Here is a 17,852-nt window from a genome sequence, read left to right as displayed (position 1 = left end):
GCGGCCGCTGTAATAAGCTTAACACGGCTGCACTAAGCCTAAGGATTCACGCTCAGGCACCCACAAACCCACTGCCGAGACACCTGTCTCATTGTCCACACTGTCCACACTGTCCTCATTCACCCACCAACAGTGGCTACCATCCCGAGTTGCCGCTTTCTCCAACTTCTGCAAACAAGGCAGTTCGATTCTCATGCCATGTGAAGCTCGAATCCATACCCAGTATTCTCTCTCTTCTTTCCTTTATTCACCTCTGCAACCGCTATTGGCATTCTGTGCTACGACAGTACCGAGTTGGACTCTGCTCAGCCTGAAGTTTCTACCCTCCTCAAATTCCGCACCCTGTGTTCGCCTGCGGGTGATGATCAGCCATGGGGACACATCTCCATGCTAGTCCTGCGAATGGACATACCCCCCAACTGCAATACGTTGACCTCGCCTTTGATAGCAACGATATCGAGCAGTCTGCTTTCACGTTAGCCTACAGGATCCAGCCCAAATGGCGAGAGGGCCCGGGCAACATGGAAATCGTGAGGTTTACAGAGGGTATCACAAACACTGTATGCATTCCGCAGCTTCTTCAAGGCACGTGCTCGAGACTGACCTCGGAACAAAGCTGCTCAAACTGGCGAAACACGTCCCAGGCCAATCTCAGAGTCAAATTGACCAAGACTCCATCCTCCTGCGTGCCTATGGTAACAATACTGACATCCTCATCGACCGGGACCGTGAAGCGAAAACACATGCTTTGTGCGCGGAGCGTGGGCTAGCGCCCCCTCTGTTGGCAAGATTCAAGAATGGCCTGCTCTACAGATACATCCCCGGTCAAGTCTGTACTCCTCAGGACCTCGTCCAGGAGCCAGTCTGGCGGGCTGTGGCTAGAAAATTGGGAAAGTGGCATGCGCAGTTACCGGTCAGTGAGTTGGAGGATGCTCGCAATGCGGTCAATGGTCGTAAAGAGAATGGCATTACCACTGAGCTTCGTCAGCCCAACGGAGATGTTGCTTCCAGATTGCCCCAGCCCAATATTTGGTCAGTAATGCAAAAGTGGATTCATGCTCTGCCGAACGACTCCCCAAAGCAAAAGGCCCGCAGAGAGTTGCTTCAGCAGGAACTAGATCGATCAATCAAGGATCTGCACACTGAACAAGGTCCAGGGATGCATGGACTCGTTCTCGGACACTGCGATCTGCTGAGTGCCAATGTTATCATGCTGCCCAAGGGCTCCAGTAGTGCCGCCAACGACGACCTCGAGGTGTTCATCATCGACTACGAGTATGCAGTACCATGCCCGGCAGCTTTCGACATCGCCAACCATTTCGCCGAATGGGGCGGTTATGATTGTGATTATAACATGTTGCCTACCAAATCCATCCGGCGTCAATTCCTGCAAGAGTATCTCGAATCGTACAAAGCCCACAGCGACAACACTGTGTCAAACGACATGCTTGACGTCTTGACTGCCGAAGTTGATAGATACCGCGGCATGCCCGGCTTTTACTGGGGCGTCTGGGCTTTGATCCAAGCTACGATCTCGCAGATCAATTTTGATTATGCCTCGTATGCAGAAGTTCGCCTTGGGGAATATTTTGGATGGAGAGCAGAAGAAAGCGGCAGCCGAGCCACAGAAAAGGCCGAGATGCCTCTTCGTGAGAGGAGATGGGCAGAGCCTTGATGATCACGGGCTGGGAATAGACAAGACTATGGTCAATTTCACAACGGGGAGAATCTACCATGCTGAAGATCAAGAGATCTTTTAATAGGGGCATAGCATGGCAGCCCTAATAAAAAAGGCAAACGAGCAAGAATAACGGCATTCTATTCAAAATAGTCATCACAATGCCAGCATCAACTGCTTGGTAGACTCCAATTTGGTCTATCATATCAAAGCTGTGAAGTACGAAAGCAAACCGATCCTCGACTTAGAGCTTAGGTCTTGTGGTCAACCGTAGAATCTCGAACAGCTTGCGGCAGAGAGCTTTCACACCATTACAATTTACCTGAGGTATTCACCATGAGACATAACCTATTTGAGCAGACCTGAGCCGTAGACATGTTTCCGCCATTTCAACCTGAAGCAAGCCTTCTGAACCACCAAGGTGAAGACGAGCCGCCATGTACGGAGCTCGCTTGGCGCTGACATAATCAAGATCGGACCTTTGAAAATCAGCCTCTCCCATATTCCTGCGTTGCAACATGATCTACTGTGCTGAGTCTCGCTTCTTGGAGCGCTCAATCGAAGTCAGCGTCTGACTCTATTCTTGTTGTAAGAGCAGACCTGGGTGACCATGACAGATTCTTTGATAACGCCACTTGTCTGTCCACACCCTCTATGGACTATGACCCTCTTACTCACAATTGCCTTCGATCCGACTTGGAGGGACTAATTGGACCACGACTGTACAGATATGACGCCGAGTCCTCAGCCCAAAATATTCATCACATACAGCAACCCTAGCGAGTTCAAGAATCAAAGAAACCGCCAGGCTGCCTCTTCTTTTGCCTCGAGAAGCTATCGCCTAACTTCAAAGAAGAAGACTTTGCCAAGTTTACAGACATGGAGAAGCCCAGACGGACAATCCCCCTGAACGCCCGAATCCCTTTCGGTGTTGTCATCGATTATGGCTCTGCGCAGAACTATTTCCAGCCTGCACCAAGCGAGGAAACCTAAAGCTGCTAGCATGAGACCTCCCAGCCCGCATCTGAAGCCGATACCTGCCACTGCCCCTGTGGATAGGCAGGTCGATCCCGGCTGCGACGCACAAGGTTTGTACTGCGGGCTGCAGGCGCCCGAGGCTGAGAAGGCGTCCACCGTGCATGGTTGGTGTAAGTAGCCCTGAGCCTACAGTGCTGTGCGGTAGCTACCGAGACTCAACAGAGCTGCATTCGCGTAACACGAGCTGGGACGACCTTGATGTGCAGTGAAGTCGCTTGATCCTACCCAAATGCGTGAGGTTTTCAAAGGCTGATTGTCCGTTGGTCCTCTAAGTCGCAGTTGCAATTGGTTAATAGTCGACAAGGCTGAGCGGACGGACCAATCGCTCGATCAAGGTCCCTCTTCTGCTGCTTCCTCCGCGTTTTTCATCAACCGCAAGACGTCGCCCACGAGGTACAAACTCCCCGCGACACAGATCGGACCTTGTCCGGCAATCCTGACTGCCCTCGTTATGGCTGCTTTCACACTCCCACTCTCAGCAGCTTCCACAATGCCAGTCGTAGGAGAAGACTCTCTGACAATCTCTGCGAGCGCGACAGCATCCATGCTCTTCACCCATGGCATCCCGTCGACTTGTCCAAATGAGCAGGTGACGACATTGTCCTGCGGTCTCAGTAGAATTGACAGGATTGTCCGGACTTCTTTGTCATTCTTGACTGCAATGACCCACGTCATGTGGCCAGATGTGCCGCGTACATTGGTGTCAACATATGACGCCAGCGCATATGCTGATTGAGGATTGTGTGCGCCGTCGAGGAGAACCTTGGCTTGCGTTTGCCTGTCGTCGAGTTCTGGTGGGAGAAAATGAGGAGGGAGCGTGAGCCACTCAAGTCGTCCACGCAACGAAGCTTGTGCCAGGCGTATCAACTCTGATATCTTCTGTTCTGTCCTGTTGATATTATGCATCGAGTCAATTCCGGGTTTCGTTCCCTCCCGTGACCTCACATCTGCCATACGCTGCTCAGCGAGATAATAAGCCGTCCACGCCGTCCGTAAGTTCTGCTCTTGATGTTTTGCCAGCCCCAGTCTCGCAACGCTTTTGCTGAGAAGCACACTGCTCTGCTGTTCATCGAGCACGAATGCGCCCTCGCTGCTTCCCAACGCGGCCATCCGCTGCCGCACCACGTCCAGGACTTCTGGTGCATTACTCCCATCCACAACGACCGGCACCCCAGCTTTAAAAATTCCGGTTTTCTCCCTGGCCACTTTCTCAATCGTATCGCCCAGGAACTCCGTATGATCCAGGCCGACCTTGGCCAGTACACTGACCAACACATCTCCCTGTCTTAGGATATTAGTGGCGTCCAGTCGTCCGCCAAGACCGCATTCAACGACGGCTACATCTACCTTTTCGTCCGTGAACAATTCGAACGCGGTGGCCGTGAGGACCTCGAATTCGGAAGCACCGACGTTGTCCCTCGCGCTGCGCTCTCTAACTTTAGCCTCGGCAGCGAGGAAGCGGTCGCGTTCGACGACACGCTGGTTCAACGTGATACAGTCCCATCGGTCGATCAGATGGGGAGAAGTGAAACGACCGACACTGTAGCCTGAGTTGGACAGGAAAGTTGAAACGAGTGAGGCGACGCTGCCTTTACCGTTGGTGCCGGCGATGTGAATTGCTTTCCACGGCAGAGTATTGGGGTATGTGGTGAACAGCGGGTTGAGGAGAGCACTGATGCGTTGGAGACCGAGGTTTATCATGGCGGTGGTTGAGACAGGGTGTTACAGTATCGTACACCATTGGGAGATTCAGGTTACGCGAGGCTGGGATTTTCCAGTTCCCATGTCGACATGAATGATGGACAGACTCTAAGGCCGGTGCCTGTACCATACAAGCTTCACAGTGGTACGAAAAAGTGCTGTCGACTTCGGATTGCCTATCTGTCGTTGACGTTCGTGATCAACAAGGATTGTGAGGATGTCGGAACTAAACCCATTTTGATTTCGCCAAGAGAAGGTAATTCGATATCCAACTCACCCCCCTTTAGGACGAAGGTGATGCCGCCCTGTACACAACTCACCCCCTGCTCGCACGTGTCACGCTTGCACATGCAAGTTACGGAGTACTCCGTACTCTTAAGGCAGTTGCCCGGATAAGCAACTTAGCCAAGCGCGACCTTTATGTTCGCACTCGGCCCTGCAACACTGTCGTTGATAGCCCTCCGTATTACAATTCTATTATTTCTATGCTTGTTGAGGTCGTCCCAACTCACTCTTCAAGGTGTCCATCCAACTACTGCTCGTACAGCTGTAGTAAGATTTTGAAGCTGGACGCCAGTCTTGACCATTTGCCCTTTCGTATATCCCTCTGTATATGCAATTCGATCCTCCCCTGCCATATGTTAGTATCTAATCCTCTGTGAGATCTCTTGGGTTCAAAAGAGGCCAAGTTACCTAGCAGTGCTTTGACCCATGGCTTGGGTGCAGCGTTCTGATCAGCGTCCCATACGGTCAGAAGATAGAGCGCTGTAGTCCCGTATTCAGTCTCATGCTGGTGCGTAGAAGCGTTGAATTCTGGGTTGACTGTCATTGCAAGGTTATAGCGATTCTCCGTGGCCTTGGCTGCTGTCTCTATCGTGACGAATTGGTCAGAAGAGCTGTAATCACTCAACCCAAGGTCGTTGGCGACAGGGGCGAAAACGGTAGCATCAAAGTGAACATCATCCCCGAAGTAGATATCGTTGCGGGTGATTGAGCCATCAGCTTCAATCGTGTCGTGCCTAGCTAGGTCGAGAAGGTTGAAAGTCTCGCTAGGTTGACTTGTAGTGGAGATATTAAACTCGAACACCATGTCGACAGCCGTCTTGTAAAAGCCATCCTCGAAGCCGTATGCGTCTTGTGCAGCTTGATTGATCATGTCGTAATCAAGGTCCTTGCCGTCGTGCGGGAGAAAGCCATGGTTTGCCAGAGCATTTAGGCCAGGGCATGGCGAACGACCTGCAGGATTGTAGGTGATCAGCTTCCTGTTCCCGGCCTCCATGACAAAACTTACTATCGAAAGGCCCCGCGGCAAGGAAATCATGACCAGAGGGCGCAGGGAATGCAAGGCATGGGATTGCAAAGGCAATTATGGTAAGCAGGCGCGCCTTCATGATTTCAACTCAGCAAGCGTAATATCAAGGGTATCGCAGTGTACTATACACCATATGTCTACATAGGTATATGATAATGACCTCGAGTCGAGACAAGAGATCTTTAAGTAGATTCACCGATGGGCGAGTATGAGCACGTTATTTGAAATCAGGGCAATGTGATACGAAGAACTTTTGATAGGGTGTATTCAGCCTCCTACAAGACACTATTCAGGTCGAATCTTGCGACGTGAACTGTGGAATCAAAATTTGCGAGGAAGGCTGAGCCAGACGTTATGAACATGGAGGCGCCGTAGTCGCGAATACGCTGGGGGAACACGCTCCAGGAATGAGCTTCAGAAATACATTGCAGAAACAGCCGTATACGCTCTGGTATCCACAAGAATACGCGAACACGCTCTGGACCTCCACTACTTTCTCCTCCCCTCAATGAAGCAAGCCAAGTTTTATTCGACAAGAGCACATCCCTTGCTAGCCTACGAAATGCCTATTCCTGACGCGGCGGAGACGTAACGTTCTGATTTCCATACATATGTTTACAACCTTAGGATGTCATTATTTGGATAGTTCGTACGTTGCGCACTAAACATATTGGGAAATGCCACCTTGTAGGGATCGCTATGCATTATGCCTAAGCGAATACGCAATCATCGGATTATGAGACCCGCTTTATTAGAACTTCCTGGGAATACGATATAGCATTGCCGGTCACGACTCATGACGAAGACATGTTTTATGTCGCCGTTCCATGCACTTGCCCGCTAGCTCTCCAGTCTCTTATGGCGGCATGCTTTGCGATTCCTCGTGCATAGACGGCCGTAAAGTCAGACGTGAACCCAGGAAAAGCGCCGCCAAAGTTTGGTAGCTTCATATACAAGCTGAACGCGTTGTCGTCATGCCCGCATTGTGATGGCACCGGCTATGTCAAATGTACGCTATGTCTATGTACCCTCCCACGACCAAAAGAAGATGCGCCTCGCTAAAGTTGATGAATCAAGTCTCAATCAGCGGCAACGAACGGCGTACCAAATAACACTCTCGCAGCATTATTTTGGTGCCTCACCCATCGAGATGCAAATGCCGCCGTAGAGACAAGTACCGCTCATACCCAAACAGTTTCACCTCGATTCGCATATGGGTCAGCCACGCTTTGAGCAGTGGCCAGAAGTTTCTGGGGTTGAGGAGTCCTCCGCGTTGGCGGATCTTCTCTTTCTCTTCCTCCCAGACGGTCAGGCTTGCAAATTTAGCAAGAATCATCATCGGTCGCATGGGCTGCTTTGAGCCCAAGGATTCGTCCAGACTTCGAGTTAAATCGTTGGTTTTGAGGATCAGAAGGATGATCCGAGGAACATTTCCAAGCAACTGGACAAGCTGTTGCAAAAGGTCTTCCCCAAACACCTCGTTGATGTTCTCCTTTTCCTGCGCATCGCGTGCTGATGTTGCCACTTTCTTGTTGGTCAAGACTCGGTAATCTCGACCGGTAATGGCGGATGCGAAGAGAGGAAACTGTTCATCTGTTATGCCAGCCACTTCGTAAGCGTATTTCCGCATCTCATCTTCGTTTGCGTTAATCACGGCCAGCCATAACCTTGCATAGTCTCTCCTCAGTTTGTTATCAGGCACCCGGTAGAGGCCGTGGTCATAAAGAATAACATCGAAATTGTATGGATATCGCCTGTGAGGGTTGTGTCGGACGGCGATATTCCCTCCGTGAGGATCGCAATGGAGAGGTGCATTGCTCTGGAAGATCATGACGTTGAATATCCTTGCCAGCGTTGCCGACACTTCGTCTCTGGAGATGTGGTGTTTTTCAAAGTATTCCACACTATCAACTCTGGCCCCAGCCACAAAGTCCATGACCAAAATTCGCTTGCTCGCCGATATGACCTTTGGTATGATAAGCGGAAATTTGGTGTGTCTGGAAAAGTAATCCCTCGCTCTTGTCGCGTTTGCCCCTTCAAGCCTGAAGTCCAACTCCTGCGGCAGAGAAAAATCCATCTCTTGACTCAACCACTCCATGTCGTATTCTGGGAACGCCTTCTTCAGCGTCCGAAAAGAAAACCTCGTCAAGGCCAGGTCCAGCGGCACCCACTCTTCCAAGGTGGGATGTTGTACTTTGACGGCCACCTTCTGGTCGCTATCTTTTAATCTTGCAATGTGAACCTGCGCCAACGACGCTGCACCTATAGGCTCTCTTGAAAACTCTGCAAACTCATCCTCTATCCGATGTCCGGTGTCTCGCATAAACATGTCTTCGATCGATTCGTAGGATGAGACAGGGCACTTGTCCTGCAATGGGACGAATGTTTCGGTCCATTCGGTAGGCAAGAGATATCCCATCGAAGACAGGTGTTGGCCAAGTTTGATGAATATGGAGCCATTCTTCTCCAGTACTTTCAACGTTCGATCGGCACATCGTTTGTGGCAGGCTTTGAGGAGGCGGGTTTCTTCTTCTGGATCGCCGAGGTCTTGTTTCAATGTCGTGCGGTAGCTGGAAGGATTAGCATTCCAAATAGGCATTGGCTATCGAAGGACACCGCATACTCATTAATACACACGGCCAAGGTCGTCACGACTCTTCCGGTCCTCGCCGCAGCGTGCCAGCCATGCTTGATATCATCCGTGAAGAACAGTAAACTTCCGCCCAATGCACCACCAGCTGCGGCCCAGTAGACAGCCTTCCTGGGTCGAACCACCTTTATCGGTCGCCTGTAGGAGCTAAATTCTCGCCGCAAATCATCGAGTCGTGATTGTGAGGTCTTGCACCGAGCACACGTCCAGGTGGCGCGGCCTGCGGTGAATACACCGCGATCGAGTCGCATGAGCACAAGACGTGTGGTTATCGAGGAGGCATCGACAGAGAGTGCCTACTTTAAGGCACGGTGAAGGTAACGGGTATAAATTGTCGGCAGAAATATATTAGTAGTCTCGATGTTGACTCGTGATCTGATACATCACCCGACAAGATCAAATGGGTCGTTCTGTTCTGGGTGGGACAAAATTTCTCCATCCTTTCGGGCGATAATTTATGACGTTGGGGATACGAGCTTGACGAGAACACCATCAACATCAACATCCAACATCCAACATCCAACATCCAACATCCAACATCCAACATCCAACATCCCATATCGACATCAACATCAATATCGGCATGAACATCTCGAGTCTACCCACAACCTACTATATCAACCAGGTCTCCATACAATTCATTTCTCATCAGTATCTCTGTTCGCAGGCCTCTCTCGAATCATCCTCCCGTTCTCGAGTCTGACCCTCTCAGTCGTAGTCGGTCTTCGCATATGCAGATATTCGCTCAGAAAGCTCTTTGTCCGGATCCCCACTCTTTCCCTTCCTTCGTATCCCATCTTCCGATACAACCATTCTCCCTCTAAACTCGCTTCGATCCAGCATGGCAACATCAAAGCATCAGCGACATCATTGCCCCACTGCATCATCATCCGCCCGCACCCTTTCCTTTGATATTCCTTGTCTGTGCAGAGTATGAAACACAAGACGTGCCCTTCCGTGCATTCGCGTCTTCTCCTCGACAGGAAATCTTCCATCAACACCGCGGCATCGGCTCGCTCTTGCTCTGTTTCGAGGTATGAAAACGCCGCCTTGTTCTCTTTGTCTTTCTGTTTCTCTTCCGCCTCTCCGTCCCTCTGAGACTCTCCTGCTTCCTGCTGCTCTTTTGGCGTGACATAGGTAGGGAAGATCTTCCAATTACTGGCGCAAACGATCCTTTTCCTTCGCTCCGTGCCGGAAACACCACCTTTGTCGTCCAGCAAATTCACATCAACCTCTTCGTCGAGATCCTCAATCTTGAGAAACACGTCCGCCGGGTCCGTCTGCAGTCCAGTCATGAAAAGTTTCTTGGTGTATGCGTAAGATGCCGCCGATTTGCGTCCGAAAAAGACGTTACAGAGGTCGCCGTCGTCGAATGCTTCAAACAGCATTGGCACGACGGCGTCGAGATCCCTAGGCTCGGTTCGAGAAAGTACGAGTTTCATTCTTGCTGATCTTCGAGTATTTTGGATATCACAATTATAAGGCTCGTTCTCGGTATTGAGGCTGCGGTCTTCATCGACAACATGCACGCGTTCGACGTTTGAAGCCTTAATGCTGGTGGATGAATATGCGTCTACCCTTCCTCGCAATTTGGTGCTTACCACGAAAAGGATCATAGGCTGTCAGGTTCAGCAACACTTTCAAGTCCTATATCAAGAAATTGGTCGTCCAGGTTGCGTCCGTGCGGCAGCTTCTGACTGTGAAAAAACCATTGAGCCTATTGGCCTGTCCAACCTCCACCTCCATGTGACACATTGGAATTGTGATGTGACAACATGCACCACAGACATGCATACTCGCATTATTCCCAGTTGGGCAGCTTATTCGTGGCCACTGAAAAAAGGTGAGGGATGGCACATGCATTACTGTATCCCCTACGGAGGGAGGTGCCATTCTTTCAAGCAGGTTGCATGAACCATGAACTATCGTGAGCTAAAATGCATGGGAGTGTAGCATCAGCAAATGGTATTGCACATCACTGGGAACGGCCCGTCTTCGACTGCCACTAAGTTACTACGTAGTACAAGGACCATGGTACGAGTATATGTCGGGCGGTGCTTTCAGGCAATCCAATCCCCGAGTGATCACCAAGAACCATTTCAAGATCTCGCTTCGCTCCGCCTTCGCTTGCTCACAAATCTGTAACGACGGCTGTCGCAGATCATAAAAGGCTTGACTTGACTCGACTTGACGTTACACCACATCCCACCGCTCTTTGAATACTAGTAAGTATATGGCAACAACAGCAATAAACAAAGGACTACTCCGTACGAAAGGACGTTGATGATTTGTACCGTACGTTATATTGATGTTCCCGCCTCGCCAGATCGCTCCAGCCGCAGGCCAGGCTCTATCTATTGTCCAGAATATCGATATGCACCGAAATAAAGAAGGTAAAGTGTCGCTAGTTGATCGCCAACATGGCACAAGAAAGGTCGAAAATCAACTCCAAATTTTCTCCCGGGGGTTTTCTGTTTTTTCCGTTTGCCAAAGTTCCCAAAATTCCATGCATATGCAATGCAGTTCTTGTTCTTGTTCAGTCATGATTCTCATAAAAAGGTCGAAAGGACCTCGGCCGTTCCGTTCTCATTTGGCAGTCCAGCGCCCGGCTGGAGGACGAAAAGGCGAGTCTTTCATGGCTTGACTTGTCCTGGCCGCAGAATCGAGACCATAAAAATGCCTCCCAGAAGCATACTTGTTATTTCATGTTTTGTTTCCCACAGTTCGGGGGCTGTAAACGCATATGCCGACTTATCCAAAGTCGCATCGCACCAAATCGAAGTCCTTCCCACTCCCTCTCACATCAATGAATGCAAAGAAGCAAGAGCAGAAGTTTCTAGTTCAACCACCACTCAATCCCACTGACGCGTCCATCTCCTGTTCCATCGGTGATGGCATTGAACAGCGCGTCCGTACAATCGATCGCTCGGCCCACGCAGCCCATGCACTTATCCCCGACGGTCGCCTGGACGGTGGTGCCCGATGTTGGATTGTACAATGTCACGGAGCGTCCACAGTACGGGTTTCCATTCGACTGGGTACCCATGAATGCGAAAGGCAAGGCAATCGCCATGTCGCTGCCCGTGTTGACGGTCCAGCCGCACGCGCCGAGGCCTAGAAAAATACATTGTCAGCCGGAATTCGACGGAACCATGGCTCAACTAAAGGCAAAACTTACCACCATCCCAATGGGTAACGTCACCTTCACAGGCGGCACCTTGTCCCTCGCAGCTTGCGCTGTCGGAAGCGGCGATGTCCTTGGCTTGGACATTGACGGAGGAGGCAGACGCTGCAGGGGAAGCAGCAGCAGAAGAGGACGAAGAGGCAACCGGTGCAGCAGAGGAAGACCAGGCGGTGGCATCGGGAGAGTAAGCTGGCGAAGACACAGCAGCAACAGTCGCCATGGTTGAAGGAGAGTAAGAAGTTTGCGCAAAGACTGCTGCCGCGCTGGTGGTCGTGCTGGCAACGGCAACGGGGATCGTCGATATGGTGGAAGAGGAAGAGGAGCTGGTGGTAGCAGCCACAGGAGCAGGGGTGGCAGAAGCGGCGTCGAGCCAAACGGTGGTGGTCTCTTCGACGGTCACCCAGACAATCTCGGTGTCAGTGTGAGTGTACATGGCGCGAACGTCGAGGCGAGGAGCGGCCATGGTCAAAGGAGCGAGCAGCGATGCTGCGAGGATGATGTTCTTGAGTCCGGCCATTGTAAAGGGATTGGTCAGTGAGCTGGAAAAGGATTGGTCGTTTGACTGAGGTCGAAAGGACTGGAGATCTGGCTCTACAGTTGTTGAGTCTCTTGATGGACTAGTAACAGAAGGAATGTCGAGCAGCGTCAAGCTAGAGCTATTGTCGCGATGACCGGGTGTGTGATGGTGGAAAGGATGCGGAAGAGGGACGTCAAGTCCTGACAACAAGGAAGGGATCTGGGAGATAGTGAGCGTAAGTGAAAGAAAGAGAGTAGTCACTGCTAGTGAGCGGACAAAGAATGACCAGGTAGATAAAGAAGAGAGTGTGTGAAGTGAGTGCCGGGAAAAGAATGAACGAAGAGATTTTTTCGTTGCACCCAACAGCGAACAAAGAACGAAGATATGGTGGATGCTGGATGGCCAGGAATGGCACTCGTCACCTTGCGTCCAGGAGCAGGAGAGACTTGACTCCCTTGAGGAGGAGGATGAAGGATGGTCGATATGGACATCCCCATTGGTTACCTCCTCCCCCAGGCCGCCTGTATAGTTCTCCATCTCCTTGCATGTTGAGAGCCTGTCTGTCAAACTTCGTTTGCCCTGTTGCGGTTCCTGCTGCCGTGGGCACTGGGCAGTGGGCACTCAAAGGAAAATGCAGCCGTCGAGGCCAGGGGTTTCGGCTGAGGAAATTCGGCAGAAACACAGGATCAGGGCTAGCCCACCAGCCCCAGTCGCGAAGGCCCGGGAGCAGGGGATGGCAGCCGAAAGGACTCAGTTGGCTTTCGCTGGTGGCGTAGGGGAACATCGTGGCGCCCGCCGAAACGCAAACAGCCCATCAGAGCCCAAGCACCCGATGGCACCTAGCAAGGGGGCTTCCAATGCTGGCAAGTGGGCCTTGATGGGCCTTTGTCGCCTTTGTCTGGCTCCCACCACGCGATTCGTCCGGCCTGTGAACGGGGGCTCAGGAACACCCGGTTCTAGGCCATAACCGTACAAGCGGTGATCAGATCTTCCCCTGGTACCTGAGCCCTTTCTCGGCTGCCAGCGCGTGTGAACGTTGTGCGTGTGTGTGCCTGACAGGCCATGAACCAACTTAGCATCCAACGATGGGGTTTCTTAAGAGCTTGCATTTGCAGCTCAGTCCACCATACGACCATACGACCTGCAGTCCACAGTGTCAATATTCGACTAACGTGCGCAGTGCTCGATACTGCGCAGGACTCCCACTCGCGATCGTGGACACCACCCAGGACACCGCATCCTTCTACTCGTACGCTTTTAACAGCCGGCCACGGGAAAACCGCGCATCGAATGACAGTCCACGCCTGCTCATGCAGGAACCACCGCGTTTGCAGTGCCGAATGCGCATGTGCGAAGAAAAAATCCTGCACCACCGGGCCAGAAATCCCACGGAGAATCCAACTGCATTTTTCATCACTGTGGTGCTGCCTTCATGTGAAAATTTCTTGTTGAGGTCTCAACCGGCCTGCAACATTGTTGGGCAACACACCTACGTTCTTCGGTTTCGCCAAGTTCACGATATGTACTGTAGGTACAAGAAGTTACCAAGCCCCTGGTACACAGCTTAGAGTCTCTCACTTTGACAGAGTCTGTGCGCAACGACCGATATCGAAAGGCACAGCTGCTCTGGGCTGCGCACGGTGCGATGATCCTTCAACCCGCGTTGACCGGTAACTCGGCCACATCCGGCATCTAGAATATGCAAGGGTCTGGATTCTATACCCACAGCCCGTGCCGCTGCTGCCCAGTAGGGTCGAGGCTGTTGTTCTGTATACTACGCAGACTCAACAGACGACAATATTCCAACGGCTGCAAAAGTCGTGACGAGAGCATGCAGATGCAATTATCTCATGTTCTCGGGTTTCTCACGGTCCACAGAACAGAAGCCTGCACTGTTTAGAAAAGTCGCTGGTCGTCGGGCTCTTGCGACGGAAAGTCCAACATGATGTAAGACTGATTGCACAGGTTAGGCTTTTAATGAATCTGCCGCGTACACATGACACTATGCGATTCAACATCGCTTGAACGCAGCAAATCAGAGCAAGCAAGAGGACTCCCCAGCATGTCGAAGCCTTTTTCAAATCTTTTTCATCATGGCATGATAATCATCCAGGTGGTCATCGTGTCTTCCTGCCCAATGTGGCCGGTGCCGGCGAATAATGTCCGAATCATCATTTCCGATATTAGAAGGGCTGCGTGGCAGCACCTCAGTGCCACTTTTGGTGTCACTGCCCGCTTCAGATGCTTCGTCGGTCGGCCAAAGCGGTAGCTCTCCAACATAGCCCCTAGACGGACGTATTTGAAGTGGTGCTGGTTTGTCGAGTTGGATCTTTTCGTCTGCAAAGTCCACGGTCAACACAGGTGATATTGGGCTGCTGGTACGATCACTGCTGCCATGTTTTTCGACGTGTTCAATTTGAGGGCGAGGGCCGACATCCAGAGCAGAAGACCCAGTCGACCGCTGTGACTTCTCACGCGTCGCCAGTATGCTCCCAAGTGCATGTTTTCGGCTTCCGTCGTTGAATTTCGAACTTTCTTGGTCAGCAAGCTCTGGCAATGCTCGTTGCGTCTTTGACTTGTAGACTGGGTCCACCTGGACTCTAGCGGCCGGCACCAAGTTGAGGTAGACCGGGAAGAGTGCCCCAATCACTGCCGCGGTTAGAGGAACACAATATGCGTATCGTAAACCGTGGCCATTGCCCACAGCCCACATGATAGGAGGAAACGCCGCACCTCCGGAAATCGCCGCCGTCATGAGAGCCGACCCGGTCTTGGTGTGATATCCCAATCCACGCATTGCAGTAGCATATGTGTTGCTGAAAATCCCCGATTCGAAGAGGAATGAGAGCAACCCAACGGCTGCGGCACTGTTTGCACCTAGGTGCATTTGAAGGGCTAAGCAGGTGATGAGACCTACGTAAAGGCCCGTGAGAACCAACCGAGGCTTGAACAGATAGTCGAGAAATGCCGTCAGAAATCGACCCGCCATGAACACCGTGTGCCCTATGGTCGCAAGATCAAAAGAAGTCACATCAGTTCGTGGTTTGACTAATTGGATCAAGGCTTGTAGGCTGCCGCCAATGCATTCTTGTTCCCCCACGTAGCACCACTGGCTGAACACACCTATGCCGAGAGTAACGTAGACGACCTTCCAGGGACCAACAGTGGCGCTATAAGCAGCACTTCGACGGTCGGCCAGCTCCTCGAGTTGTTCATCGTTTGCCTCGGGAAGAGGAATGTAGTAGAAGGCCACTGCGAGGGCAAAATCAAAGATAGCAATTCCTAGGTATGTCCATTGAACGTTGACAAGCGAAGGAGCGTTGAGTACATTGTCAAAGAGGACCTTGGTCGCCAGCAGTGGTGAGCAAACCGTCCCGATGGCTTGAAAAGCTTGCGATATGTTCAGGCGGACTTCAGCATACTCCAGAGGTCCGCAGAGAGTCGTATACGGATTGGCGGCAATTTCGAGGCACGAAAGGCCCATCCCAACTAGGAAATTCGAGATAACGAAGGCGGAATACGAAGTCAGCACTGCTGACGGCCAGAAAACCAGAGTGCCGCAACCGTAAACACAGAGACCGGTGATCATCGAAGCTTTGAAGCCATATCTCTTGATGATGAAACGTCCCAAGGTCAGTGGGCCGACCAAATAACCCGCAAAATACGCAGAATGAAGGCCTACTCCTTGGCCAGAAGAAAGGTTGGCGATCTGCTGAAACCTCGAATTGAGAGTGCTTAGAAATCCGTATGCCAGCCCCCACAAGAAGAAGATCACTGTTATGACAGCAACGGGCCAGACGCTCTCTCTGTTTGTAAGTTTGAGCATGTTCCTGCTCTTGTACATCTTGACGAACCCGAAATCGGACGTGGCTGTTCTGGCGTTACTCCTCCGTGACATGCTAGTAGACATCCGAGAGAGCTGAGCCATATTTTCATCCGGAGGTTTGGCCAGCATATTAAGAAACCCCATTCGATCTCCCTCGTCGTCCCCACAGTACTCTTTCGTGGTGGGTGGCCGGAATGCAGCCGGATTATTGACCATCGAGATATTGCCCCTTGGTAGGTTGGAAGTTGGGAGGTTGACGCTGCTGTCTTGTGTCTGCGTATCTCCAATGTCCCTGATTAGACGTGGCAGAAACCGCAAAAACAAAGGTTTCAAACTAGGCACACATGCGCAGATGATTCCCGTGCAAACTTCGACGGCCGACCACATGAAGCTCAAGCTGGCATACCAAGAGAAGTCGTTCTCCTCGACAATGCGACTGCTTGAACCGCTATCTGACTTGACAAGCTTGAGCCGATTCAGCGCTGCATCCTGCAGATAGGCGATCCGCACGACGTCTACTGCAGTCACGAAAGCTCCGGCGCTGAAAGTCAAGACCAGGATTATCTTCTGCTTGAGAGGAAGTCGCATCTTTGTGAGAATTGGCATCGGTAACATCAAAAGAGCGATATCTGTGATGATGTTGACAGGAGCGGACGACAGATATAAGGTGACTATGTCGGTGCATTTGGCGTCCGTCGGCCTAGGATAGGCCCAGCCAGCAGCGACTGGCCGACACTGGAAGATGTTGTAAAAGGTGAGAGCAGCGCCAACGGCGTTCACCACGGTTAGAGTCAACCAATTGCACCATTTGAAGATGGGATCGGCGTCCCTAGACATGACCGACAAGAAGAATATGAGGATGGATGTCTTGGTGAGCATGAGAGCCGGGTTGTACAAGATCGAGAATGCATATTCGGCCTTTCGTAGCGAGTCGAATACATCGTCGGGTATATTGTCCTTGTGCTTTCCCAGACCATACTTGACGGCAATGCATATCGAGGCAGAGAATCCCACTGCGACCACCCACGCTGCCAGTATCCACCAGTCGTCTTGTTTGATGGATTTGACCAGCCAAATCCTTGTGTAAAACCGAGCGACGACGAAAAGAGTGGCCAGGATCGTTATTACAATGGTGACGGCCGATGTTGTCGGCCCGCGGTCGGGTACCATTTTCCAGATCGAGTCAAAGCTTGTCGATTTCGTCCACGACACATTCTCAACACGGCCTTGGTATTTGCTGTTGGATACAGGTGCCCATGGTAGCGCTCAGAGTCATCTCGAATGCCACTTTCTTGCAAGACTTGCAATGTTTCCGAGCGTGAGGCACGAAAGCAGTTTGGGTGGCGATATTATTGAAGGCAGTGAGAGTTGACACTCGCGACAAGAGAAGAAGAAATGGAGACTCGGTGGCAAGAGCACCGGAGAAATGCTCAAAGGTTTACCTTTAACTTTGGCGGCAATTACAGCAGTACTGCCACATGACAGACTGAAGTCAGCATTGGCCCCGAAGTTGTGCAGGTCTGCGGGAGGAGAGTTGGCTAAAGCCATCTGCTTATACGACAGCTTTTCACGGAGTTGAGAGGAAGGTCACCGGCCGCCCTTTCGCGGAGAAAACAATGATGACATCTTCGGGGTTATTGTCTGGGGAAGAGGATCGAAAGATCTGGCTTTGGTTGGTGAGAAGTCTTCGGTTCGGCGAATCTGGCGAGAGGAAGCCTGCAAACCCCTGCAACCTGGACATGAAGCGGGGAAACTCCCAGTGGTGAAAACGTGCCACTCTCGTACCCGTAGTCCCTCGTCGTGAGGACGGCTTTTCTTTGGCTACTAGAGATCGCACCATGATGCAGAGGCACTCCTCATACCCGCCGTGGCGGAGAAACTCTTTAGGTGGTTCTCTCATGTCAAGTTTGCGTACCTAGGTAAGCCTTTTTGGTAGCGAAATCGAC

At 51.5% G+C, this 17,852-nt stretch overlaps 7 protein-coding genes across 7 annotated transcripts; 1 reads left to right on the top strand and 6 right to left on the bottom strand.

The window, feature by feature from the left end:
* The first annotated feature begins 178 nt into the window (after nt 1-178).
* PV05_08319 (uncharacterized protein) lies at nt 179-1,881 on the top strand. Its single transcript, XM_013457824.1, has 2 exons — nt 179-560; nt 617-1,881. The coding sequence occupies exons 1-2, from the start codon at nt 372-374 to the stop codon at nt 1,673-1,675; spliced, it is 1,248 nt and encodes a 415-aa protein (XP_013313278.1). The 5' UTR covers nt 179-371; the 3' UTR covers nt 1,676-1,881.
* Nucleotides 1,882-2,111: 230 nt separating this feature from the next.
* On the bottom strand, nt 2,112-4,603 carry PV05_08318 (uncharacterized protein). The gene has a single exon (XM_013457823.1). It carries the CDS (start codon nt 4,415-4,417, stop codon nt 3,047-3,049), a length of 1,371 nt encoding a protein of 456 aa, XP_013313277.1. The 5' UTR covers nt 4,418-4,603; the 3' UTR covers nt 2,112-3,046.
* A 346-nt stretch (nt 4,604-4,949) lies between these two features.
* On the bottom strand, nt 4,950-5,808 carry PV05_08317 (uncharacterized protein; the record flags this gene model as incomplete). Its single annotated transcript, XM_013457822.1, has 2 exons — nt 4,950-5,653; nt 5,709-5,808. 2 exons carry the CDS (start codon nt 5,806-5,808, stop codon nt 4,950-4,952), a joined length of 804 nt encoding a protein of 267 aa, XP_013313276.1.
* A 748-nt stretch (nt 5,809-6,556) lies between these two features.
* PV05_08316 (uncharacterized protein) lies at nt 6,557-8,902 on the bottom strand. Its single transcript, XM_013457821.1, has 2 exons — nt 8,353-8,902; nt 6,557-8,299 (listed from the first exon to the last, which is right to left on the bottom strand). Exons 1-2 carry the CDS (start codon nt 8,628-8,630, stop codon nt 6,868-6,870), a joined length of 1,710 nt encoding a protein of 569 aa, XP_013313275.1. The 5' UTR covers nt 8,631-8,902; the 3' UTR covers nt 6,557-6,867.
* PV05_08315 (uncharacterized protein) lies at nt 8,879-9,996 on the bottom strand (the record flags this gene model as incomplete). Its single annotated transcript, XM_013457820.1, has 2 exons — nt 8,879-9,926; nt 9,981-9,996. Coding segments are annotated over 2 exons (925 nt in total), but the record flags the coding sequence as incomplete, so codon positions are not given.
* A 663-nt stretch (nt 9,997-10,659) lies between these two features.
* On the bottom strand, nt 10,660-12,696 carry PV05_08314 (uncharacterized protein). Its single transcript, XM_013457819.1, has 2 exons — nt 11,558-12,696; nt 10,660-11,493 (listed from the first exon to the last, which is right to left on the bottom strand). Exons 1-2 carry the CDS (start codon nt 12,615-12,617, stop codon nt 11,216-11,218), a joined length of 1,338 nt encoding a protein of 445 aa, XP_013313273.1. The 5' UTR covers nt 12,618-12,696; the 3' UTR covers nt 10,660-11,215.
* A 1,241-nt stretch (nt 12,697-13,937) lies between these two features.
* On the bottom strand, nt 13,938-17,076 carry PV05_08313 (uncharacterized protein; the record flags this gene model as incomplete). The annotated part of the gene is made up of 1 exon (XM_013457818.1): nt 13,938-17,076. One exon carries the CDS (start codon nt 17,074-17,076, stop codon nt 14,158-14,160), a length of 2,919 nt encoding a protein of 972 aa, XP_013313272.1. The 3' UTR covers nt 13,938-14,157.
* Nucleotides 17,077-17,852: the final 776 nt, after the last annotated feature.

The sequence above is a fragment of the Exophiala xenobiotica genome (assembly GCF_000835505.1).
Source record: "Exophiala xenobiotica strain CBS 118157 unplaced genomic scaffold supercont1.5, whole genome shotgun sequence".
Lineage (NCBI taxonomy): Eukaryota > Fungi > Ascomycota > Eurotiomycetes > Chaetothyriales > Herpotrichiellaceae > Exophiala > Exophiala xenobiotica.
The sequence above is the reverse complement of the archived record's forward strand: the minus strand, read 5'-3'. Positions and strand labels throughout refer to the sequence as shown.